This window comes from Columba livia, chromosome Z (assembly GCF_036013475.1).
Source record: "Columba livia isolate bColLiv1 breed racing homer chromosome Z, bColLiv1.pat.W.v2, whole genome shotgun sequence".
In the NCBI taxonomy this organism is placed as follows: Eukaryota; Metazoa; Chordata; class Aves; order Columbiformes; family Columbidae; genus Columba; species Columba livia.
The window spans coordinates 49,479,214-49,505,566 of NC_088642.1; the positions used below are offsets into that span (position 1 = coordinate 49,479,214).

At 38.0% G+C, this 26,353-nt stretch overlaps 1 protein-coding gene across 12 annotated transcripts in view; it reads right to left on the reverse strand.

Moving 5' to 3' along the window:
* Positions 1-1,531: 1,531 nt before the first annotated feature.
* Positions 1,532-26,353, reverse strand: part of SECISBP2 (SECIS binding protein 2) — a 28,090-nt gene continuing 3,268 nt past the window's right edge. For 2 of the 12 annotated variants that reach the window (XM_065045751.1, XM_065045753.1), the window contains exons 3-18: positions 25,723-25,915; positions 23,603-23,732; positions 22,630-22,784; positions 21,383-21,470; positions 18,922-19,070; positions 18,181-18,339; positions 14,861-14,962; positions 12,977-13,096; positions 11,655-11,787; positions 9,112-9,281; positions 7,392-7,530; positions 6,829-6,958; positions 4,852-5,072; positions 3,963-4,117; positions 3,331-3,532; positions 1,532-2,579 (exon numbers count right to left, since the gene is read on the reverse strand). In XM_065045751.1, coding sequence (XP_064901823.1) covers positions 2,470-2,579; positions 3,331-3,532; positions 3,963-4,117; positions 4,852-5,072; positions 6,829-6,958; positions 7,392-7,530; positions 9,112-9,281; positions 11,655-11,787; positions 12,977-13,096; positions 14,861-14,962; positions 18,181-18,339; positions 18,922-19,070; positions 21,383-21,470; positions 22,630-22,784; positions 23,603-23,732; positions 25,723-25,915 — 2,356 coding nt within the window. In that variant the 3' untranslated portion in view covers positions 1,532-2,469. Of the gene's footprint in view, positions 2,580-3,330; positions 3,533-3,962; positions 4,118-4,851; positions 5,073-6,828; positions 6,959-7,391; positions 7,531-9,111; positions 9,282-11,654; positions 11,788-12,976; positions 13,097-14,860; positions 14,963-18,180; positions 18,340-18,921; positions 19,071-21,382; positions 21,471-22,560; positions 22,785-23,602; positions 23,733-25,722; positions 25,916-26,353 lie in introns of those variants that run through there. The other 10 variants (XM_065045750.1, XM_065045748.1, XM_065045749.1 and 7 more) reach the window with 9 other exon arrangements.

Genomic DNA, 26,353 nt, shown 5'->3' on the forward strand with positions numbered 1-26,353 from the left:
AGAAAGCATTCTCCTCCCTCTAAAACTTTCCTGAATTACCCTTTTTTTTTTTTTAGTTAATACCAGACCACCTTGTGGCCAACACATGAAGGATGATAATTCTTTTACACAAACCATTTCCCCTATTTTTCACATTGGCAATCATAATTTCATGCTGACGCAGACTTCTGACACCAATGCTCAGAGGGAAATACTTTTCTTATAGTGTCCCTCCCCTATTTGTTCAGTACATTTGGAGCAGATTTAAGTTTAATTCTGTGGTGCTGAGTGGGAAGGTAAAGTGTTCTAAGATTGAGGTCAGAATTTTAGATGAGCACAGCTAAGCTCTGCCTTGCCTCTGCAGCAAAGTACTGCAAGCAGTAAAAGGAGGTTGCCGTATTTTTTGTTTAGCTCAACTTTGTAAAAACATATCTGTGTAATGGAATTACTGAACACAGCTGTTCCCCCTTATAGTGATTATTTTTTCTATATTTTAAGAACAGGAAATAACTCCCTAAGATTTTGAACAATAAATATTTCCAAAGTAATTTCTCATGCTCTTCTGCAGTATGCCAAAATAGAAAATACAGCCAAAAAAAAACAGCTCTTAATGTGGTCTTCACCACCTGGTCCCCATTCCATGTTGTGGTTGGGTTGACCCTGGCTGGACACCAGGTGCCCATCAAGCCTCTCTATCACTCCTCTCCTCAACAGGACAGGCATATAGAAAATGAGATGGAAAAAATCCCCTGTGGATCAAGATAAAGGCAGTTTAATAATGCAAATGCCATGTGTGGAAGCAAATGAAAACAAAAAAATTATTCTGATCTTCCCATCAGCAGGTGCTGTCCAGCCATGTCCTGGGAAATAGGGTTTCAGCACATGTAGCAGTTGCTCCAGAAGACAAATGTTGTCATAAAGAATGCCCTATGCCACCCTCCTCTTCACCTTGCTCCCTTCTCTTAGCTTACATTGCCAATGTCGTATGGTATGGTCAGTTTGGGTCAGCGGTCCTGCCTCTGTCCCAAACTCTTGCCTACCCCCCCAGCCTACTGTTGAGGGTGGAAATGTTGGAGAGGCAGCCTTGATGCTGTGGGAGCACTTGCTCAGTAGTGAACAAAAGACTGGTGTTACCAACGCCTCCCTAGCTCTGCGGGCTGCTGTGGAGAAAATCAACTCCATCTTGGCCAGACCTAGTACACATGTAGTGGCTAGGATTAGCAGTTTCAGAGTTTTTGATGTGTATCAAAGTGGCACAAGTAAGTCACAACTTACCTTTGGACCAAGAATAGCTGCTGGCCAAAACCATCTTTCATCATTGATATTCTTCACCTTAAATTTCCATTTAAGATTAGAAGAAACTAATATAAAGAGACCATTATTGTAACTAGTGACCAACTGTGCATTTCAGCTTAATGATGGCTTCTCTTGCCAATGTTCTTACTCAAAACTGACATTTCAAGTATCATTAAGTGTCCGCCCAGAAGAGTTTATGTAAGTCACAACCATGGCACATTCCCATTAAGGCACTCCACCACCATTATTGAACACATTTTGTTCTTGAAATTTTATTTCCCATAAGATAAAAATTTTTATTTCCTCTAAGATATAAATTTTCCCTACCCTACATACAAACTGAGATTGACCAAAACCTCTTACATATGTACACTAACTCAACCCCCAACTGAAGGAATGAGGAGTCTGATGGCATAAAGAAGGTTCAGACAGGATAGCAGGCTCACACATTCGCTGCCCTTGAAAGCAGGACCTATGATAAACGAGTCTCAGTAGCATCAGAAACATCATCATTTTACACTAAATAAACTTTATAAAATTTCTAAGCAGAGCATTTTCACTTCAGGAATTTCGGAGCTTTGCAGTCCATGCTCTCTCCTTTACACCTGCTGTATGATCCCAGAAGAACAGAAGAACTGAGAACTTTGACATCATGGCCTTCCTTAACTAGTTTAAATTAAGCTGCCTGCTCAGAATTAATTTCTTGCTGACTGGCAGAAAGTAACATTGATGCCAGCCTACCCACCTAAGCAGGTTTATTTAGAAGAAAAACAAAATCAACAAAAAACAAACCAAAAATAAAAAACAGCTTAAGTTCTAAAAACAAAAGTTAAGCAATCCCCATAAGGTCATGGCTTTCTCACCCATGGAATCTCCTCCCAAATAAAATAATCTTTTGAGTATACTGCATCACCAAGAAATCAATGTTAGTTCAATAAACCATTAAAATACACCAAGCAAATTCAAGTGGTTTGAGACTAAGACAATTTGCTGTTGTCACCTGCTATAGTAATAATCCAAATACGTACACCATAGAAGCATTAGCCAGTGCCTCATGTGCTCCACTGTGTATTTTACTTAAAGGGATTCAGAGTACTTCACTTAACTGACTTCATAAATTTCTTAAAATATTGTATTTTGCTACCCTCTTCCTAGGAGAAGAAGATTAGAAGCCCAGTAGAACTGGATGTGGATTTACTGATGCTCTTCCAGATTTGCTAACAGCATATCAGCAGCTGCGCTCTTTTCCAGTTCCAGTGCATACGGATTATACTCTTCTTCAAGTTTTCTCTTCCAGATTTTAACTAGGGAATATTAGAATGAAACAAGAATAGGTTACTGTTCAATATTTATAGAAAAACTTACACATGGAAAGTCACATGTATTCTTTACTTCCCCATCTAAGTAACTGCTGAGATGGCACATGAGCACGTTAGCACGTACACCACAAGACATCAGATGACACATGAAAGAAAACTTCAGGAGTAATGGGATCCATTGGGGTCCTTGTGTCCCACTCCCTTCTCAAGCAAGGCTAAGTATGAAGGTGGATCCAACTTTAAAAAATCCTCTGAAGTTTTCAAAACTTTCCAAGAAGATTCAAGTTGCCTAGGACCTGTGATAACTGTCATTGCCTAGTGACTGTATGAGCAGAGCTGAAGGAATATTTTTCTGGAAGTGGAAGGCCTTTACAAAAAATGAATGCTTTTGGAGAGGAAGATGCACCTCGAACAGGCTTTGATATAAAAACATAAGCCCACCAGAGAGTATTAACAAATAGAAATAATAAGGAGCTTTGTTAAACCTCCTTGGACAAAGGAATGAGTACCACCTGCCATCAGTGGATTTCAGAGAGGAATTTTCTTTAAGACTTCCTCAGCAAGAGCTGACCTCCAGTTTATCAAATCAGGGAAGTGTGTGGAAATCACAGAAAAGCAGAATTTCCCATGTTACTAACCACTAAAGCGTCAGGTGTGATTTGTTTCAGTGAAAATGGCAGTATTAAAGAGCACTTTGAATAAAAACTGAATCACAAGCAAGTCAGTAGATACTCACTATAATTTGGTACATCCTCATCAGAGTCCTTGGAAGATGTTTTACCAGTTTCTGATAAGCCATTTTTTTCACATTCAGTGGTTAAGATGCCAGGTTCAGTTTCTCGTAGTCCTCCTTCAGCTTCTTCTTCTAAAGCTGCTATCATATCTTTGTAGGCCTTTCTGGCCTCTGTTGTCAATTGTACCATTCTGTGAAAATGGTCCTATGGAAATATAAAATATTAGCAGACCTTAAATCATACAGGATGTTTTAACATCTCCAAGACAATCTGTAGTGAATACTCCTTATTCAGAACACATATGTTAATATATAAAAGTCAGACAGCTAAATATGTATAAAGACATGAAAAAAACACATTTATACACATTTATAAAAACACCAATTATCTTGAAAAAAAATTGCAAAGAGATCTGGATAGAGGGGATGTCAGGAAAAGATGGCCAAACTACTTTATTTTTGAACAGTGCTGTGTGGCTGTACTTTTAAAATAATTTTTTTGTAGAAGCCACTGACCTGAGATAAAGAGGGTAAGTGTGCAAAAGCAAAAGAAACAAATAAAACCTTAAAGTCCTCCCCTTACAAGGTAAAAAATAAAGCTCAACAAAAACATGAACCTACATATCTCAGCTTACCTGAGCCCCATCATAGCTAAAAATTCCTACCACGCTCACAGGCACTGCTTTGTTCACACAGCGGCCCAGGGCCTTGCGATTAAGGGCAAAAACAAACGGGATATTCTGTTCACAGGCGCAGTCGATAATGTTGTGCAGAGTCTCATCCAACCCACCTGAGGCAGACAACAGAATTAGCAAAGAATGACACTATTCAAGCTGATTATAACTAAAGGACAGTACTGTTATAAGAAGGCAAAAAATACCCAAGATTATGGGTGCATTTTGAAAGTACAGGAGTTCATACAAAAAAATACATGGACCTCAAGAAGAGATGTTAGATCTCCATTTTCAATGGAGAATTAGACTTTTTTTTTTTTCTTCATTAGCAGTATCCTTACACTGCTACTACTCAGTATTTTGTTACATGTGTAGTACAGTCTAATCTAGTATTAAAAAAAAAGACTCAGCTGCTAAAAAATTATTTAACAGTTAACAGAAAGTAATGACAGTAATTACAACATATTTTAAACAAATTATCACCAACAACTTAGGGCCAATCTGTGGCCAAAAAGAGACTGATAGAGCAGGACTTTTTGTGGTGGCACACATCAGTAACCTTTGTCTCATCTCAGCTGTGCCAGTGCAAACTTTTCTGGAGCTGCACTGCAAATGAATAACTAGACAGATACCCATGTCAGACAACTTCCCCTGCTCCAGGTAGTCTTGACTCAGCTCACACTTCAGCTGCACAGCGGTACACTATCTGAAGAAGGAAGGCATGGACTCCATATGACTGGAGTTCAAAGGCTACTCAAATAAATTTCTCCAACAATAATAGTGCTGCCAGTACACCAAGTCTGCTTTTTTACATTTCTTTTATTAAACATTTTGTTTTAAACTTATTTACCCTTTGACTGAATCTTTTCACAGTTAGGAGAGATGATGACACACTTCAGTTTTTTCAGCTTCAGATGTTTTGAAACCTCTCTAAGACCCATAACAAGCCTCCGTTTTATCTTGGCCTTTACTGGGTCTCTCTGATACAAGCGATCTTGGAAACGAACCAGTTCTTTCAAGAGGTCTGTCACACAACTGTCAACTTCTTTACTAAGTACCTGGCTGCAATAACTTGAAGAAAGAATCAAGTAACAGTTAAAAAACATAAAATTACAGATATGTAACGCATTAACATGTAACATGTCAAATATAAACTATAAACAGTTTACCATCTATTTTATGTCTTTGTTACTGTTTCTACTTCAAACACACTGTGATATATAAGAAAACAAACATTTACTTAAGATTTTTTTCCTGTTGGCTGAGATCTTACAGAAAGTTTTGATATTTGTGGTATCTGGCTCCCCTGTCAAACTATACTAAAAATATACACACACATGTACAAAAAAACTATTTATATATCTCTTATACCATAAATATATACATACATATGTTTTTCTATTGAAGACTTTTTCTGAGGGCATTTCTTTTGACCTATGTATATCTAAGTACAGCAATGAAAATATAAAATTCTCATTTATTTCTATAAGCCCAAGGCTACTTATAACAAAGATGGAAATCTGGATCAAATTCCTCCTCTCCATGCTCATTCATTTGTCTGTCATCCTGTTTTCACTTATAAGACTACGGCCTTGTGATGTTCATAAACAAAATATGTAAACAGAAGTACTTCATCCTTCTAGTATTCCCTGGGAAAGAGCAGGGTTACGAATTATTTTTCCCCATCTTTTACACAAAGAATAGTTCAGTAAAGAAGAGTCTCAACAAGAAAAACTAAAGATATCTCGACTGCACAGTCAACAGATGCCAAGTTGCATGAAGTTATGGGAAGAGATCGCAAGATCTATCCTGGATCTTAGAGATACAATTATCTCAAAATTTTATTTAAGTTATAAGATTTTTTATTTACTATTTCCAGTTGATTTCACTAAGTCTCAGAGACAAGACTACTAAACTACCAAAAATCTAATCTAAAGACACAAAATATTCTAAGCTTACTGAATGCTCTACATCCTGTAATCAATAGGACTGAGTTGTCTTGCACATATTCAACCCAAACTGTGCTTTCAGTAGAACTGTTGCAAAGACACAAATTAAGTAACTTCTAGTGCAAGTTAAATTAGAACTAACAGATGGCATTGGAAAGATAAGGAATGGCTGCACCAGTATTAACCTTTACTATAACACAGACTGCAAAAAGGCCAGTAGTGACTTTATGGGAGGAAAACTAAAAACACTGCTAATCTGATGTAACTGTTTTAAACTGTCATCTGTTTTAAACTGTCAAGACTGGATCTCTGACCTCTTCACATACAGTAATAACTGTTTCTTCTTTTATAGGGAAACGTGCATATACATCTGTTTAAACAAAACTGAAAGCGTTTGCACATAATAACCCATAAATCTTCCCTGTACTTTTCTGCCTAGCCACAACATGAAAATGTCATCTGCCTAGTCATATTCTTTACATTTTTGCCATTTGGTCTGGCAGCAGAAAACCAAAGTACACACTGAAAATGAATAAGGTATACTACCCTTTTTATTAATTATTAGGCTGGTACTACATTTACTCAAAATAACACACTTATAACAGCAGCTCCTTTTCCTTTCTTAGCCTCTAATCAATTTCTGATCTTTTTTTTTCCTTCAAGAAACATACATTTTGCAGTATTACAACAATGTACAGATTGTTTCTCTGAATATAATTTATTTGTGTGTCAGCCTACAGGAAAACTGAAAAGAATTTAGAACCTGCACTCTAAACTCCACTTTCGTGTCACACAGAATGTAATTGAAGCATCTTGTCTGAAAAATGCCATATCAGTGGTAGTGTGGAAAAAGAGACATTACTACAATCAATACTTACTCTCTAAATTTCCTACTATGGATTTTTGGAAGATTGGAGGTGAGCTGCTTTGAAGTCACAGAACCTTCTGTAGGTTCCTTGATCCCGATGTTCTCCACAAAACCCTCAGCAACTTGCATTACAGGAACAGCTACCATGTAAATAAAGAAACTTCAATGAAAAGACAGACCAAAAAGCACCATAAAGAGGCTAAATTGTCAAGTATCTCTTGAAGAGTCATTACTTCAATGTTAAAAAACCTGTGGTAGCAGACAGACAGGTCATACATTTTTTATCTGTTAGTTTTTATTGCTGTACCTCTTTTAAACAGATTGCCAGAGAGATGTAGAGACTCTCATTATGACATATGATAAATTCAATGGGCATAAAAGTGTGCAACGGTAATCAGAATCCCAGTTACTCTACTATATTGACTATGACCTTTGGCACACTTTAAACTCTAGATAGCCCAAGCTTACAGTTTTCATTTGGCAGTATTTGGTACACATTTTTGAAAGTACTAAGTGTGTTTGTTCTCAAATCTCTGCCTATATACTATATTATAGTCCTCTCTTGAAAGATACCTGCTTGAGTATCCCGTAGAGGTGTTTCATCTTCAGTAATATTTTCCGCAGACTGGCAAATATTATCTTCATCTTTTGGTACTGCTGTCTGTTCTAACAGGCGTTGCTGTTTTCGTTGTTCTCTTTCTTTCAGAATAATCTAAAAATATATATATATAGAAACCAAATCAATTCAATGTCACACAGGTAACAAAGCAGTTTCTCTTATGAAGTGTTTACCTGAAAACCATTCATAAAGAAGTTGGGCACTATTGTTCACAGCTTACAACATTGGTTTTGGTTGGTTTGTTGTTGTTGTTGTTTTGTTGTTTGTTTGTTTTTTAATTTGCACATGAAAAGAAGGAAAGCTATTTCCTACATCTATATAGAAAAGGACATTTCTCTTGGTTACCATTCTCAGGGTAGAGAAAATTATTACTAGGGATCAACTACAAGGGCAGAGCGATGAATTGCTTCAATGCAGAAATACAGGTGAAAAGTGTCCCTCTTTACCTTTATTGTTCAGTTTATCAATTTGTAGAAATTCAGCCAAACACTCAAGTACATATATACATATATGTGTGTGCAAAGTTACTCTTTTTTTTCCCTGTTAAAAATCTTGTGGCAGTCTAACAGGCCACTGTCTCTGAATTTGCTGGTTGAAGAAAAAAGAGAAGAAATCACCATGGATAGCTAAGCTATATGGTACATAGAAGGAAGGAAAGTAGGATACATGCATTATCCAAACATGCTACCATAGACAAAACCAACAATTAGTTTTCTGGAACGCATCTTCCTTTTCTGCTTTCATAGCTGCTAAGAAGCAGTTATCGTATATAAGACCAGCAGCTCAGCTCATCTACCCAAAATTTGTAATCAATTACAACACAGAATCTAATTGCAAAAGTAAATTTCTCCACTAACAGTTGTTGATCAACAAGAACAAAAATAAGCTCCCTACCATATTCAGAACACAGACATTACACAGACAAAGCAATTTTTTTCTTCCAAAACCTACTCTGGAAAATAGATGGCATGAAGACAGAACAGCCAGAAGACACAGTAATTGGTATCATCCTCCACAGCTTGTTGCATGCTTTTTGTATTGTATAGTTCTCAAATTCAATTAAGCAGCACGGAACAACCACCAAACTACCTTTACTAGCTCCGTAAGAATTGTTCTACACCAAAAAGTGACCTAGTGAAGGAGTGGTATCTCAAAATCCTCTGTATAGACGACATGACAGGAAGCAACATCAATGGACAAAGAGAGAAGATACAAGAGAAATTCCCGGGGATCAAACACTGGTTGCAGCAGAATTAGCTGAAGTTCTGGCCTGGAAGAGCACAGGAACATTAAATGCTACCTTTGTTTGATACATTCTCCCCAGTCCTGCAAATAAGCATATCTTGTGCAAACCAAGTTAAGTATTTGGCTGACCCCCTGTACCAATGACACGTGGACACTTACGTAGTGGCTCTTCTTCAGCTAGCAAGTGATCTAAGTGAGAAAATACATTTGGGGGGGACAACTTTGTATTAAAATATGCTATTTAGCAAGACTCCCCTCTTCTCCTCTGCCACCCCCTCCACTTTCTTAAACCAAGGAAAGCTAAAATTGAATTTAGACAAGTGGATGCTGAGATGCACATCGCCATACCAGAAGGCTTAACAGACTCATGGTGTAATATTGAAGTTACATTAGCCTATATTGTACTATTTAAGGTAAAAATATAAGCACCTTTTTAAGAGGTGTTGGTCTCTTTGCTTTAGGGACTTCTCTCTGTTTCCCTTTCTTTACCAAAGGAGCGCTGGAATCCAAAGGGTTATGAGGCATCTTTCCTTGGTTTAACCGGTGACTTTTTGCGGCTGTAGCGGGTTCTTTAGAAAGCAATGGTATGGCACCACCAACTGAGATAAAAAAAAGAGTCTGCATCAGATAACTGTAACAAATACCTAAACTAGAATCCAATGCAAATTTAATGACTGGATTAGGACTGTGTATTAACACTAATATACACATATTACATTTGTGTTGTGTTGCTATTAAGAATATTTATAGGTCATTAAACAATGTTATTTAGTAAAGATACTCCTCCCAAAAGACTGACAATGTCTTCTGCTTTTATTATACAACTAGAATCACAAGCTCTGTCCCTGAATCCTCAAAAGCAGGATTTGGCAAAACTTTGCTCTCCAAGCTACCTTTGCTCACCATGCCCTGCTGGCTTGGTAAAATAAACCTTCAGCAATCTCCCATGTTTCATGGTAATGGCATTTCCTCCTCCAAAGATTCTATACTGCGTTAAGATAAATACTGAGTTGCTGTATTACAGATTTTAGATTTAATTGCTGTAAATAATATGGAGCGCTTACTCCTACCATTTGTTTTGCCTTAATGAAGTTGGATGAAGTTCATTTGCAGGCGGGTAATGAGTAATTTAAAGCTACAGCTAAGTTTCTTTTGCCTAACCAGCACAGCTCTCAGGAGATGTCTACTTTACTTGCACTTTTCAGAGTGTTTAGAGCACTGAAGCTTCAAATGACTGGCCAAGTCACTGAACCCAGACCTTCCAAACCATGACACCACACCCTAAAAACTACTCTCCCTTTTCAACTCTCTATCAGCAGGAATGGCTGTGTCATGCGAGAGCACTTTTCTCAGACTTCAGTTACCGGCAACATAAACGAGGTTACATTAGCAAGTCAATGAGGGGGATGACATAAGTATCAGTGAAATGAGCTTGAAACTTTGTGCCTCAGGCAGCCCCTCTCCCCCAAACACCCAGAGCTTCTGGCAGCTTGTCTTAAACCATCTTCATTTACTGCTTCCAGCACCACATACAGTACTATAAGCATAAACAGTTTATATCATAAAACTGCTGCACTGCAACTTTCCTTCTTTGGCTCTGTGTAACAAAGGCATATTGAGAACACTGCCAAAAACATTGTGCAGTATGTTAGCATAGATGGCTACGAGAATTAAAGCTGGATTTGAAACAAGACATAAGTATACATCCTACAGACCTATCATATTACCTTTACCGCTTTACTTTAAATTCACTGAGTTCTCATTTTCCTCAACTTGATGGCTGTAACAGTTTGTGTCATTTCGCACGACTGATGCACTTCCAAAACGTAATTTAAATTAAAATAATTACTGCTTTACTATGCTGTTCTATCTACACGTTATTTACTGAATGAAGTAGAAGTGGAACGAAATAACTTTGTCCACAGTCACACTCCTTGTCCTTCTTGTTCACTGTGCATCGCTTGTCATTACAGAAGTCAGCACAATGCCACTTCACAAACTAAAGTTACATTTTGGTACACACCAATTTAATGGGTGCGCCCATACCTTTGTGCTCCACCATTTACCAGCCAATCTAAGCACTGTATAATTTTATACAAACAAAACTAGTTATTAGCACTTTTGCAGCGTTGAATTTGACTGACTCGAAAAAAAAAAGAGATCAATTGCAGAAAAAGAACTTTAAAAGGCATCTTACAAGTTCTCTCAGTTAATGAAGAAAAATCTCACCAATGCTTGGTATTTTGAGCTTTTTATTTAAAAGCTCAGCTATAATATTAAGCATTGTAAGATGAACTCTCGCGTGACTGGCCATCTTTCTGAAATATATATTTTTAAAAATTCTTTACTGAAATACGGAGAGAACTTTCATCATAATTGAATTCTAGTAAACATAATGTTTCCTTTTGTAAAATATACTGCACTAACACAGCCAAGACTAAATTTTGACCTACAATGAAAACGACATTAAGCTATTTGTTTCTGCTTCCTGGTTATGCATCCACAAGGTCTGAAAGATTCTCTCCATGACCAAAACCTAGCAAGTTGTTAGCAGCAATTATTTCACAATTATCAGGCATGGCAGGACTCATCCTTTGGCTTGGGCTGATTGACTCTCACATAATGCTTACATTTGCAAAGGAGCTTTTTCCTCCGAGGTTACAGCTCTAGGATTTCTAGCATCAGAGGAGATTAAGAAAGCCTTCGTTACTGTGTAGCCCCTTCCTGCAGGTTCACATCGCAACAATAACACACCTATTTTAAAAAAGCAGAAACTGCCACAAACATCAGTATTTTTGTCAAAGCTAAATTTCAATCACCTCTCATATTTACCTACCTATTGTTTCCTGTGAACTGTGCTCCTGCCTGCATATTCAGAGATCATTACAGACCAGAAGTCATGCTACTTTTAATGTCTGAATACCTGAAAACAATTCATGTTGAAAGAAAGGAAATTTTATTGTAACGAATACCTGAAAACACGACAGGCTTAGAAGACTGTTTTGACTTCTCCGTTTGCTGCTTCTGCTCCAAGACTGCCAGCATGCCACCCAAATCCAACTGCACGGGAATTTGACTCTTCTTACCACTGCTCCTGGATACTTCCTGAACAAGTTCAGTACCAATTAGTAATGCTCTCCATTTCAGAATGTAAAGACTGGGTTTTGTATGGTATGTAATACATTCAACATCTTCATCCATGATACTTTGATTTTTAACTTCATTCACCAAAAGTACTTTGATCTTTAGATACACGTCAACTTTAATGTGAAAAATAAAAAAAATCAGAAACAGTTTAAATAACTTTCGAATAGCTATTGGAATAAAGCATAAAAGCAATAAGTCTTTAATAAAGGAGGTGATTTATGCCAGGTTCCCGCTTTGGTAAGACTGCCACCTATCTTTGAAAAATAAAAAAGGCTTCCCAGAATTGCAGGTTTTGTTAAAAATAGGGAAAAACTACTCTGTGAATTTGTCAGGGTATGTGATTGCAATACACATATATCATTATCTTCAATGCCATATTAAAAAGTTATAATCTTTAAGCACTATTTCTTCATAAGCAGTAATCTTTCTGTCTGCTTTGAAGAGAAGGCAAAAGTATTGGCCCACACTTGGCACCATATTCAACAATTCAGAATATAAACTACGAATGAATAGTCAGGCAAAGACTACAGAAAAAAAAAAAAAAAAAAAAAACCTATGACAGCAAAACATGCTAAGGAAATGACTCTCCGGTTTTGTACTTTTAGAAGTCCTGTCCTGGAGGATCAATTCATTATTGCTTCTGTTACAATAGGGTTAAGGAATGTGACCTGCTTCTGAGCCTGGGATCTCACCCTGCATCAGAGATATGCCAGAGCATAGTTACTAACATGGAACTATGACTGACCTCACTGCTGCTCTGTACTTCTTGCCCTAACCTAAGTGGATCTCCTTGTCTCCTTGCATTAGTTTGGCAGAACCACCTTTAAGATGTTCCCAGCTCCTTAAGTCAATCAGTTTAGATTGAATTTATGCCATGATCAAGTAAGACAGGTAAAAGAAAACTTCTGACATCTGAAACCTGCAGACATTAATGAAAAGCTAGTATTTTTCCCTAAACACTGTATCACCAGGGGCTAGCAATTACTACCACTGAGTGCTTCTAATCAAGAGGATCTTGTCACATCTCAAATTATGAGTAAGTATGAATACAATCACAGATGAACCTGGACTCAGTCTTATACGCAATATGCCAATTTCCTTAGTTGTTTTGAATTGTAAACTTATTTTCAAACATTAATTCATTTACCTGCATTTTCTTTCTTTCTAGTACAGAAGATGAAGCTTGTTTCCCTGACAGTCCATCGACCCTGGGAGTTCCATCCAATATGGGAGACTGACTATCCCAAGGCTCTTCAGGGAGATTGATCTTTGAAATTTAGAGACAAAAAGTGAGAAGGAGGAAGAGAAAATATTTGAAGACACATGGGGAAGGGTAAACTGAAGATTATATTAAATTCAAATACACACAGACAGTGGGACTGAGTGCACCCTCAGCAAGTTTGTGAATGACCCCAACTCACGTAGAACAGTTGATCTGCTTCAGGGAAGGGATGCCATCCAAAGGCACCTGGACACGCTTCAGGAATGAGCCTGTGTAAACTTCATGAAGTTCAACAAGTCCAAGTGCAAGGCCCTGCACCTGGGCAGGGCAGTCCCCAGTATCAATACAGGCTGTGGGATGAAGGGATTGAGAGCAGCCCTGCAGAGAAGGACTTGGGGGTACTGGGGGATAAAAGACTAGACATGAGCCAGCAATCTGCACCTGCAGCCCAGAAAGCGAACGGTACCCTGGTCTGTGTAAAAAGAAGCGTGGCCAGCAGGTCGAGGGAGGTGATTCTGCCCCTCTGCTCTGCTCTGGTGAGACCCCACCTGAAGTCCTGTGTCAAGCTCTGGAGCCCTCAGCACAGGAAAGATATGGACCTGTTGGGGAGGGGCCAGAGGATGGTCACAAAAATGATCAGAGGGCTGGAACACATCTCCTGTGAGGACAGGCTGAGAGTTGGGGTTGTTCAGCCTGGAGAAGAGAAGGCTCTGTGTACATCTTAGAGTGGTGTTCTAAAAGTGTAATAATTTATTGGCTGCCATAATACATCAGATTGCTGATTTTTTTAAAAAAGAAGAAAACAGCAAGGCAGCTTCATCTTCAAATATTTGTTATAGAGGAGCATGAATGGCCTAACGACCACATGTTTCTACAACTCACAAAAGCTTTGAGAGGTTATAACCCACTTAGGCCTACAAAGCTTAAGCTTTCTCTCATTTGAGGTGCAAGTCTGTATAGCACTTCCTTCATAATGAATCTGGTTTCAGCAGTTCCTAGGCCTTTTGCTGCTCCTTGTCAATGCAATTTACTGCCTCAAAAGAAGGGGTTTGGTTTTTTGTGTTTTGTTTTTCAAGTAACTAATATTCATAGTGAAACAAAATGAAGGATAAAAATTTCCAGCAGTTAAACTAGTTTCAAAGAAACAGAAGCCTAGAATTTCACTTGTATTGTTTATGTTATTTGGTTTTCCAGAGCAATCATATTTCCTGTCCTTGAGATTTACGTTTGGGATTCATCCCTATATTAAATGAATTTCCAAATTAATACTTGGGATTCATTTCACTCATGTAAAAAAACAAAATAGCTTGGATTTATAACTGATCTTAGACCCAAATTCTTACCCTTGCATGGCTTGTGAACGAAGTATTACACTGTTCAGATTCCTGTGAAATTTGGTTATAAGAACAAACAGCAAAGGCAGAAATTGGAAGTCTGTGTTATTTTAATGAAATGCAAAATTAAACCAGAGCACTATCTGTAGGAAAATAAACTACACAAAGAATATTCATCTCAGCTCACTCTGAGTATCCACAACAGAGGTATCTATATTGGAAGTAGTACCCCAGAGTTTAGGCAGTAGTTCAGAGACCAAAAAGGTTATCTCCTTTAGAACAATATGAATCTACTGAATACAATGAGTAGCTCTTTACTGTCCAGAGAGTACCTAAAAGGACTGCTATGGGCAGAGCCCCACATCATAAGAACCTACATTTAGTCAAAGGAATTTCACGTTTAGTCTCACTTAAAACTTGCAGTCTTCTCCTGCTTATTTTCTTAACACTCACATAATGTCATAAGACTACTCACTTCAGACTGCTTTCTGGCAGCAGGAGCAAATGGTGATTTCTGAGATCCTAGCTTGTTTCTCCTATCAGAAGCAGTTGCCAGATCAGGAAACTCCTCAGCATCCTAAATAAAAAAATCAGAAGGCAATTTTATAAGAACTATCAAGTTCATATTCTCAAAACTGAGGTTTCCTACATTCAAACTATTTTCTTCCTGCTTATCAAACATTAATCACAATTTGTTTCACTGTACAAAAATTCAGAAGGCAAGTGCAGTGCCACCAACTACACTCAGCACTAAAATGGTTAAGTCATCTATGTGGCAGCTAATTGAGGGCTGAAAGAGCTTACAACAGAGAGACTTCCAAGAGCAGCTTGTTATTGCTGTCAGGTGATAAATATAATTAGAGGTAAATGGCTCCTAAAGCAGTGTTTTTCAAATCGTTTAACAGCCTTGCAAACAACTTCCCTCTTCTTCCAGTACAGTCTCCAATCTTAAACAAATGAGCAGTGAAGGACAAAAAAGGCAGGCAAAAGGGTAATGACTCTTGACTACAGTATGGAAATACACAGATAAATCACAAAAGTGATTATGTAGGGTTAGACACAAGAGTAAATTTTATTAGTAGAGGATACATTATCCAGAGTCCAGATTAGTTAAGTACAGATTGTCTGGAGCTTGCTGCTCCTTACACCCACTACCTCAATCATAATGACCCTGATCCACCAGCTTGGTTCTCCTTCCATGTTCTGAGAGGTCTTTTTAAGCAGTGATACAGTACTATGGAACACACCAACCGTTCTTCTACAGCCCAAAAGACTTCACATTTAAACAGCCCAAGCTAGGAAGCTCTAGCGTACGGACAGACACACATCACTCAACAAACTATTTTTAGAGAAGCTCATCAATATGACAAAAGATGACAGCAAGAAAGGAAAAAATTTACAAATACATTCTTCCAGCTTAGGGACTGCTTCGGACAGTGGCAACAACTTAATATTTAAATAACCATCACTAGAATAAACTTTTATTTCAGTCTGTCCAATCATTTCTTGAATTCAAGTAAATTTCTGGCATTTGCAACATCCTATAGCAAAATTAAAATCTAGCACTGAGCGCGACATTACACCTCCTTGTATTTGTTCTTAACTCATCACCTATAAGAACCTAAGGACATCAAACAAAATTAGGAGGAAGATCAAATAGTTTCCTCTTCATTTGTCACTTCTGATTCCCATTTAGTCATCTGTTTTACAGACTGAGAAGTCCTAGTTTATTCAGTCTTGCCACCCACAGAAATTGCTTCATATCTTTGATTATTTTTGGAGACTTTTGTTTAACTTTTTTATTTAGGTATGTACATTTTTGAGGAGTAGGGGAAACATAAGAAAACAAAATCCACACCATATTAGATTGGACACTTCCTGGATTTACGTACTGTCACAACCCATTTTCTTTTCTGTTCTCCTAATAATTCCCAGCACTGTTTGCATGTTTGACCAGTACTACCAGCACTGACTCTTCCCCAAATGCATCCGCACCCATTTATGCTTGCTAACAGTGTCTATAAACCAGTGACTTTTATAAGACTACTAAACAATCCAATATATTGCTCTGGTGAGCTGCTGCATGTAGCAGAACCTTCTTAAATCTCCTGGATGCCCAGAAGTTCCATGTAGAAGACCCTTTCATGCTCTTCTGTTTCAAGAGCGTCATGCAAGTGTCTCACTTATTTTTCAAACTGATGAGCATGAGGAGGATCATAAATAAACATGTCCAAGTGACCTGCAGCTGAGGTGTAGAGAAATACATACATCATACTAACTGTTGTTTAGCCTGGTGTGTTGGACAAGTAGAAAATCTATGTTTTAGTAACACAGGCCTGTGATAGACTCAGAACGAACTTATCAAACATGCTCTGCTGTGGGAAAGATCAAAGCATGGTGGTAAAATAAGCCTGTGCAAATCCCTGAAACACAGGCAAAACCAGCAGGTTTGTTGATCCTCTAGCACAGACCAAGCTCCGCAGTGTCTGTGTTCCCCCCGGCTTGCATGCCTCTGCCCAGGTGCTGCTTCAGAGATCCCCCGGTTGGCCAGGTAACGAAAATAAATTTACTCTCTGCCTTCCATCCATGATTGTGTGGTTGTTCCTGTGTTCCGCCTGTGCCAGCTCACACACAGGTATTCCCACCAAACCAGGAGGGGTCTGAAAGCTGTCCCTCATTGCCACAACAGATGCTGCCTCCACAGCACAGACTTCAGTGCAACATGTACGTCCTGTTCCAGGAGTCTATGCCATTTTCTTCCAACTTTGTCCTCAACAGTCCCATTAGCTTCCTATTATTTACCATGACTGCTGTCATTTTCCTTTTGTTTAGATGATAATTCATCCACTGTATAGTAGAATATAGCAAAAATGGGGATGTTCTCATGAGAGAAAGACCTGCAGGTCTTTGAATCTACCCATAATTCTCTAACAGAGGTCTATAATAGTAATTTCTTGTGCTGTTCCAGGATAATGAAACACACAACGAAAAGATTGTGTAAACACAGTTCTGCTCCGTGTTCCATGTTATAATGTACAGAACAGAAGCCAGCCAGGAAGGCTTCTTTATGCTGTCACTTCCCAGGCTGAACATTATGTACACCAAATCAAACATATAAATCAACATATGTACGTAGTGCTGTACAATACTGAGCTTTCAACGAAGAACTGTTAAACTACGGACCATACAACAATTCTCTAAAGTGCAGAGTCTAGTGCCTTCATGACACCAACACACAAAAGTATAAAAATACTAATATGCATATTACAGCTATATGAATTTGAAAAAACCTGGAATTTGCAATCAGGAATGTAAGCAGTGACAACCATGTTCCATAGAAATTGCTTCCAGATGGAAGAGGGGTAAAACTATAATACCAATACCACATTCTAAAAAAATGTGGCACACTATGATACCCCGTACACTCAACATCTGTTGTACACTTGGCTTTCTGCAACAGTTACTATAGCATATTTTTAATTTAGGAAATCTGACTTTTATTGTTATCTGTTAACATCCAGACTCTCAGATGCATCATTCCAAATTTGCTACTACTAAGTCTCTTCTGCACTCCTCTGTGCCCACTGAATATGCGGTAAGTCAAAAGGTCCAACTGTTCCCTACTAGTCACTTAGAATCATACAATCATACATGGGTTAGAAGGGATCTTAAATATCCCTAAAGATCATCTGACAAACACCTAAACTGAAATGGAGCTGAACCAACATTCTCTAAAAATGGGATATGAATTAAAATTTTACAAAAAGACCAACAACGAAGACCTCTTCACTGTACCTCAATCCTTGGTGGTTCCTGTGTTGTAGTAGACTCATTCTGAGGTTTCTCTATGTCAGTGGGTGATTTTGGTTTTTTCTTCTTTTTCTTCTTTCTTTTCTTCTTTTCCAACCCTTCTTCAGGCTCAGTTTCACTAGCATCATTTTTTGTTTCTGACCGCTGAAAAGAAATCATGAGGCGTGACCACTAGAAATTGATTTATTCCAATACCATGTGCCAAAATAAATGCAAGTAACCACACTTACACAACTAAAGGGTATTTTAATCAACCCATGTTAGAACATTCAGTGGACAAGGAAAATTAAAGATCTCTTAGAAATACAGAGGCACTGCAAAAACTTTTCATTTGAAGCCCACTGTATGGTTATCACAACATATTTGGACTACTGAGATTTCAACAGGAAATATCAGCCCAAACAAGGCAAGAGTTCTGTGTTTCATGTCTCATTTCGAGGGTCACAAATTTGACAGAAGTCCAGCCTAAAAGTAACGTATTCAAATCAGCTATTTTGGAATTTTGTGTTGCTGGAATAGCACTATCTTTTTGACATCTCGTAATTCTTTTCCACTATAAGAAAAGAAATATTTTAATAACGACATGGTAACTCTATACTACTTCTTAAAAGCTATGTTAGAAGTGGACACCGTACAGAGTCTAGGAAAAAAACGGCAATGCCTCACATCAAGAGATACAACAACACAATGACAGAAATTAGTTTAGAGAAGACAATTCTCAAGTACCTTTGCTTCACTATCCTGCTTCCCTTTGGCTCTGGAATGACCTTCAGGTGCTGGTGATGACACAATTTTCTTTGGGGACTGTGAAAGTACCGTGGCCCAAGACACACGTGGCTGAGCAGAGCCTTCTGCTGGTGTTTCAGAAAATGCCACTGGCAAAAAAAGAATTGTGATTAAAAAATGTGTCAAAAATAGTTCTCATATTCAAAATAAAAAGGATCAGTAATGAATTAATCAAGGACTAGAAAATACGGCAGGGATCCATATTCCTTCGAGGAAGGACTGAGATAAGACACACATTTCATATCTCCAGAAAGCTTTCTAGAATAGTAACTATTCCAGACATTGTCCAGCACCATATACAAACATTTAACCCAACCAAATTATAATTGTACATCTACATGTCATACTAACTGCCTACAAATAATTCCATGCTTATTTTCTAAGCTATTTTTCTTTAAAATAATGAACTTCTGCTTTATTAATATACAAAACTCCTTTAATATTTATCTCAGTCATACAGCTTTCATGTACACCACATCAGTACTTTGTTTTTAAAAAATTCCCAGTTTTAAAGACATACACACCAGCTGAAAGACTTCTTAATGTGCCACAGTATATGAGAATTTCACCCACTACCACTCAGTGTTATCGATGTTTTAAAAGATCTCCTACATTTAGTTCTGTAAATATTCCTAATACAAATACAGAACAAAATCTCAATTCTTCTTTAAGAATTAGAAAAACTTTCACTGAACAATTAAAAAGAACAATGGGTTTACACGGCAACATTTTGGTAGCAGGAGGAGGCTGCAAGGGTGGCCTCTGTGAGAAATCGGCCATTACCAGCCCCAGTCAGCTCCAAAACAGACCCACCACCACACACGGTTCAGCCCAGCAGCAACGCTGGTGGTGCCTATGTGGTAAGATATGTGAAAAAAAGGTGAAAACACTGTGCAGGAGTTGTGAGAGGGAATAAGAAAAAATGTGAGAGAAAATCCTGCAGCCAAAGTCAGTGAGGAAGGAGGTAGACAAGGGGCTTTGGGCACTCCAGCAGCCCCTGGAGAAGATCATGGTGGAGCAGGTTGTTCCACTGCAGAGGAAGGAGCAGCAGAGAGGAACTGTTATGAACTGACCGCAATCCCCACCTGCTCAGGCAGGGCAGGGAGGAGGTAGAAGAGTTGGGAACAAAGGAGTGAAAATGAGTCTGCTAAGAAGAGAGGGTGGTGGGAAAGTGGCTTTAGTTTTGTCCTTGTTTCTCCCCATCCTACCCTATTTTTAATTGGCGACAAATTAATCTTCGCTAAGTCCCGTCTGCTCTCTTAATGACGGGTGACTGGTGAGCAATCTCCTTGTCCTTATCTTGGCCCAAAAGCTTTTTAAATCTTATTTTGTCCTCCTATCCTGCTGAGGAGGGAGAATAAGAGGGAAAGTAAGAGAGCAGCTGGATGGGAGTCTGGGTGCCAGCCAAGGTCAGCTCACCACAAACTGTTACTCTGTTCTAGGGGAGAGGAGCTGTAGAAAGAATTTGGGGAAAAACATTACCAGATGACTTTACAGTTTCTAGAACAACTTTATCTTTAGAGAGACCTCCAAGGCACTTCAGCTGATTAACCTGTCCTTTCTGAATCCTTACTGGAGACAGTGGGAAGATAAGGACTGAACTGTTCAGTCTGGTGTGTGTCTGTATATACACAGAAATCCAGTGAGAGGCACTTAGACAATCCAATGCATATAATGCACATAATGCCTCCAAGACAGAGTACTGCTGAACAGAACACTTTTTCACACAATTCTGGATTTAAGTTTTAAAATTAAATTTAAATACTTATGCAATTGAAACTAGACACTTGATAGTTTGCGGCAATTTAAAAAAAAAAAAAAAAAAAAAAAGCTGTTCATCCCCACAGCCAGACAACAGGTGCACAAAACAAAACGTGAATATTTCAGCACCAAAATTCTCCACAGCTATCCTTCTTTGTCTAACAGACTTGACAGAAATAACATGCCACAGAATTTTTAGGTATATACTAGACTCTAGACTACCAGCTATTTAAAACAAATCTGATTATCAAGACCTCTCATTTGTTCTTGAAAAAAATTCAAAAAATCTGATTCAACAGACTTCCAATAATCGATATACATTACTTTCCTCTTAAAAACATGAGAGGCAACTACAGTAATATTCTCCATTCAGCAGTGATGAAACAACAGAGAATGAAGAGAATCCTGGTTTTGATCTGCTGATGAAATCCATAAGCAAGAATAACCTTTAAGTGGCCATCTCATGTGAAAGAAGCTGATACAACTTCGTTTGCTTTTTTTTTCCTTTTGTAATGAGTGTGTTGTTTAATTCCTTTTTTACTCTACATATTAACACCTCATCACAAGACTTCAGTTTTCCAAATTGGAGAGACGCAGGCAGTTAAAATACAGGGAAATAACTTGTGTCTGGAGCACCTACCTCTACCATCACATGAAGAGGGAATTAAGCTGGCTAATGTTTCATCTAAAGTTTTTGATGAAGCTTCACATTCCACAGAAGTATCTTTCTGTAAAATAGACAGTCAGGTATCACAAAAATAAGAATAAAATAATGGACCTAAACAGAGTTAAATACAAAACCCCCATAAATTAAAAAATCCTCAACCCATGCACAGATAAAAGTGTAGGGAATTCTGTAGCCCGACTTTCTTTGTTGCATTTCTTAATGGAACCATTATTTTGATCCTATAGCATCACAAAATAATAAGCAGATCCCTCTCCAGTGCCACAAAAGCAAGACAGTGCCTTCTTACATTTTACAAAATCATCCAAGCAATGATTCTAAGAAGGAACAAGAAAAAGGTCCAATGTTCCAAGTACACTAAAAACAAAGTCCATCATCAAACTCAAACTAGCAATCTAAAGAGAAACTCAGGTGAGAGCAGAAAGGACTTTTTTTCCATCTCAAGCAGTCTTCCACTGAGAGGCACTGGAAATACTATGCTGTTTGGACCCTTCGAAATCATTCTTCTTTTTTCACTGTTGAAAACTCTGATTCAATATATGTGACATACTGATGAATGCATCAGTATTGTATTTATTAACAAAGAGGGAACCAAGGAAATAATGAAGGATAAAGTTAAATGCTCAAGTCTTAATATTTTTCCTCCTAGAACGCAGTTTCTTATTTTTATCCTGTAGTAGAAAGCAACTAAGTACAACATTCCAGACTGTTTTGTTTTGTTTTCTAATCTGTTGAAACTATTGGATCAGTGGTGCTTGCCTATTCTTTCCAGGCAAGAAAGAAAACAAGAAGCTATTAAGAAACCTCAAGAACCTATGTGCTCTGTACAGGCAAGTTACAAGTCCAGATCATAGCAGCATCAATCTAAATTCTAAGAGTACTTGGTTTTACCCTATCTACTGGCAGCACAGGCAAGGAAAGAAGAGTGAGAAACGGAAAAGCGGACACAGCAAGTGCTCACACTATCTACAAAAAGAACTGTAAAACCTCTAGCCGTTAAACTCCTTGCTTGCAAGGTACTTAAATAGGTCTTAAACTACCAAACTAAATGCAAAATACTTGCATTCAGAAATGCTTGAACTGTAGACAAGTTTTATTTTTCTGAGTTCTGCAACATGGAAGTATCAACTAACCTCTGTGTTCAACAACAGAGACATCTGTGGTTCACTAAGGCACATAATGTTACTTTCTGCTGAACATACTGGTCCATTTTTGTGCTGTACATTCAATATCTCACTGCTTCCCAAACTCTGTGACTTGTGGAAATCCAGAACGGTAGCTTCCAACGTGGGTACAGGAAGAGACTCTCGTTTTGGAGTTTGAGTTGGCTTCTTGTTTGTAGTTTTACTGAACCTGTCTGAATAAAGCGTGTAAAGTCTAAATAATTGAACTCACTTGTGATAACTTCTAGTTATGTTTTATAGTACACTAGTTGGCATAACTACAGTAATCATCACAAGAACTATTGATACACATAACTTACATTAAAAAACAACCTAGCAATTATAACCAACATGTATACACAACAGCGACTCAACAAGCAAATGTAAATTCAGATGCTTGCTGAGTGTGGGACAGGATTTGGCTGGCATCAGCAAAACTCCCCACACTTATCAACTGATAAAAGGAAACGTGCTGGAGCTTGTTGGTCACAGACCCTGGTGAGGAAAAACAGAAACAGTACTTAAAGACAGGATGTGCTAAACCCTTCGTGTAGATAAGAATTACTAAGGTTACTAAGGTTGTCAAGAAGGAATTGGTGCTGCTGCTACACTAAGGAGAGTGCATTAATCAAGATAGCAACTGCCTAAACAAACATTAGCCGATCAGTAGGTATCTGGCAAGAATAACAAACCAATCAGCGTGTGACGCGCTGTTGGGGATAGGTATAAAATACGTTAGAAATTACAATAAAGTTGATATTTTGCTTGCATCAAGCTGTGTCCTGTCTCTCCATCACAGCAGCTTAGGAAATTTTTTGTATCAGTTTATATGAATTTGTTCAATAAGGAAAAATATGTCAGTCACCATCCCTTATCAAAAAGTCACATAGGAAAGAAATCCTGTTACTTAATTATTCTGGATTTCAAAACATTGTCACAAACTGGAGGCTACAGCAGAGCCAGCCATTTTAAGTCTATTTAATGTATTTCTAACCAAGCAACACATTTGTACCTGGCTTCATGGAATTTCTGCTGCATGCAGAGGTCTGGAATGAAGTCCTGTTCACAATTCCGACAGAAGAGTCATCTCCATCATGTCTTCTCTTGTCCAATTTTTTCTCACTCTCTTTTGATCTCCTCTGCTGCAAGTATTTGTGACATATTTAGTTGATTTTTACCTTGAGTTACAGTTGTCTCTGCATCTGTACAGTTACAGATCATCTGCATCTGTACAGTTACAGAGTCTCTGCATCTGAGGCCTGGCCATCAAGTTAATACAACACAAATACTTAGTATACCATAACCAAAAATAACCAATAAAAACACAAACAGCCAGTTAGAGATTTGCTATTTATCTACCTTGTCAACTGTGTCATTTTCAGCACACATTTTAGCCCAGGCTAGACGGATTATTCCATACGTTTCTAGACAACTCTACTTATAAGTTCTCATTAATTAGAGCACTTCCAATAGTTTAAAATTGTTTGGTCTTAAATCGTCCAGCCTGATTTTTCTGAGTTTCTTCTCGAACAGGGCTAAAATCTTAAAAGGATCCCAGTCTTTTGACTAAACTACGTATTATGGGCAAAACTAGGCAAGACTGGTGTCACAACATCCGCAACACTTGGAGCAGGCAGAAAGTAGGTTGAAAAGCTATATCTGTATGATCCCAGTAAACACATTCACCTATACTGTGGAGTCCTGAAAGCCTTGTGATTCCCACAAGAAACACAGTTCAGCAGAGCTGGTCTCAGGAGTCAGTACAGCAGGCACGGAACAAGCACTGGGCTTGCATTGCTGCAAAGTACAATGTACCAACCTAGATGAATTGCTAACTCCGATTATAGGACGCTGGACTAAATTCAAAGTACATCTGGCAGCAACATTCTTTTCTTGCGTGGAAGTACAAGGCATTTCCCAACCTCGAAAGATAACTTGTTAAAGCATTAGGAAATGTGATTAAATGAATGCAAACCTGCAAAGATTAGTCATTTCAAGCTCACAAACAATAAATGACAGGGAACAATGACAAAAAGACTGTCAAAGAACACAAAACTCAGCCCAACAGAGATCACAGAACTCCTCCCAGAAGCTAAAGTAAGTTTCTTTATATTATATCACCTGTGCTAACACGGAGCTAATCTTCTCCTTAGGCAGCTTCAGCGTTTAATTTTTCTCTCAGCAAGAAAACTACTAATTGTAGGTCTCTAGCCTTTGCATCTTATGGCTAGCAATACATGCTTAGGACATAGTCTTACAAACTCCTCTACACAGGCTTGACAACCGCAAAGTTACCAGGTCTCTGCCTAGGAAATAAGGTCCACCAGAAGAATGTCACTGGCAAACAGATTACTTGAACCTGTTGGAAACAGTAACAGCCTTACAAATCCAAGAGACACAATGTTTAGCCATAGAGGGAAACGGATTAACAATATATTTGATTTGCTTTTTTTCCCTCAGTTTTTAGATTTGGAACAGTTTGCCTACTTTTTGTTTGAAAACATTATCCAAGCTTCAGGAAATTTGTCCCCAAACAGACATACAGAAAAAATGACAGATGTTTACCAAACATCTGGTTTACTTTCAGCTGAACGAGAACATTTTTAACATGAACCTTTCGTCTCTCTGCACACCAACACAAGTTCCTACTCTCTTGTGAACTGTTTTCTACCTGTAGCAGGTCTTGGAAATCCATAAACAACAGATGTGATTTCATCACTCATCAACCACACAGCTGATTTCAACCACCAGGTCTCTCTCAACTCAGGTTCATGAAGCTGCAGCTGGGCTCAAAAAAAAGCCCTTCCCTCCCCGCTCCCAGCCCAGTGAACAAAGGAAAGCATAGTTCACAAATGAATGGTCTTTATGCTGCTGACAAAAAAAAAAATAAACTGAATTCCCTTCATGTTCCAAAAAGACTGCTTGAAAAATGGCATTAATTTGAATGGTAGAATACCATGAACGTTTTTGAAATCTGAAGCTGGATACATTACTACCATCCTCTTTAAATGTCATTCACGATCACTACAAGAACAGAGAGTGATTATTCACTTTAAAAAAATGAACAAAACATTTTTGAAACACTGATTTAAAATAATAATTTTATTTTTAAAAAAACATGTATTTGCTCACCTTAGAAAGATTCTTACTTTCTTCTCTGATTGAATATGTTTGCTCAGCAGATTCACTGACTATTTCTGAACCATTACAGTGTGTTGAGTTGTTAGAATGATACTGTGAGCCAGCTACTGGATATACATTTGAAACAACATCAGGTGAGTAAGAGCAGTTGGAGTATTCACAGAAGGCAGGATCTCCCAGAACACTATGTGATGGACATTGAGAAAGAGATGAGAAGTCATCCCAGGGCAAATCTTCAGCATATACTTGTTGCCTAGATAAATGTATCACTCCTTGGCTGAAGAATTTGTTTAACAAGAAAGCTGTATTTCAAAAGAAAACTATTCCATGTTACTTCAATTAAGTATTCACTCACTGCTACAGAGTATATTAAAAATACTTTATTTTGTTTTGGGAAACCATTCAGTTTATCAAATATTTTAAAACACAGATGTTTTCTGTTTCCACGTTTCAAAGCTAGTCTGCTTTGCAGTTATAGACCTCATTTCTGTTTAGGGTTACCAAGATCCTTTGTACTTATTTTCAGTGGGCTTTTTCTTGTGAAACAAACCAAAAGCACAGTATAGCTAAATGACATGCATTACATACTCAACTGCAAAAATCCAAGCATTTAAGAGTAAAA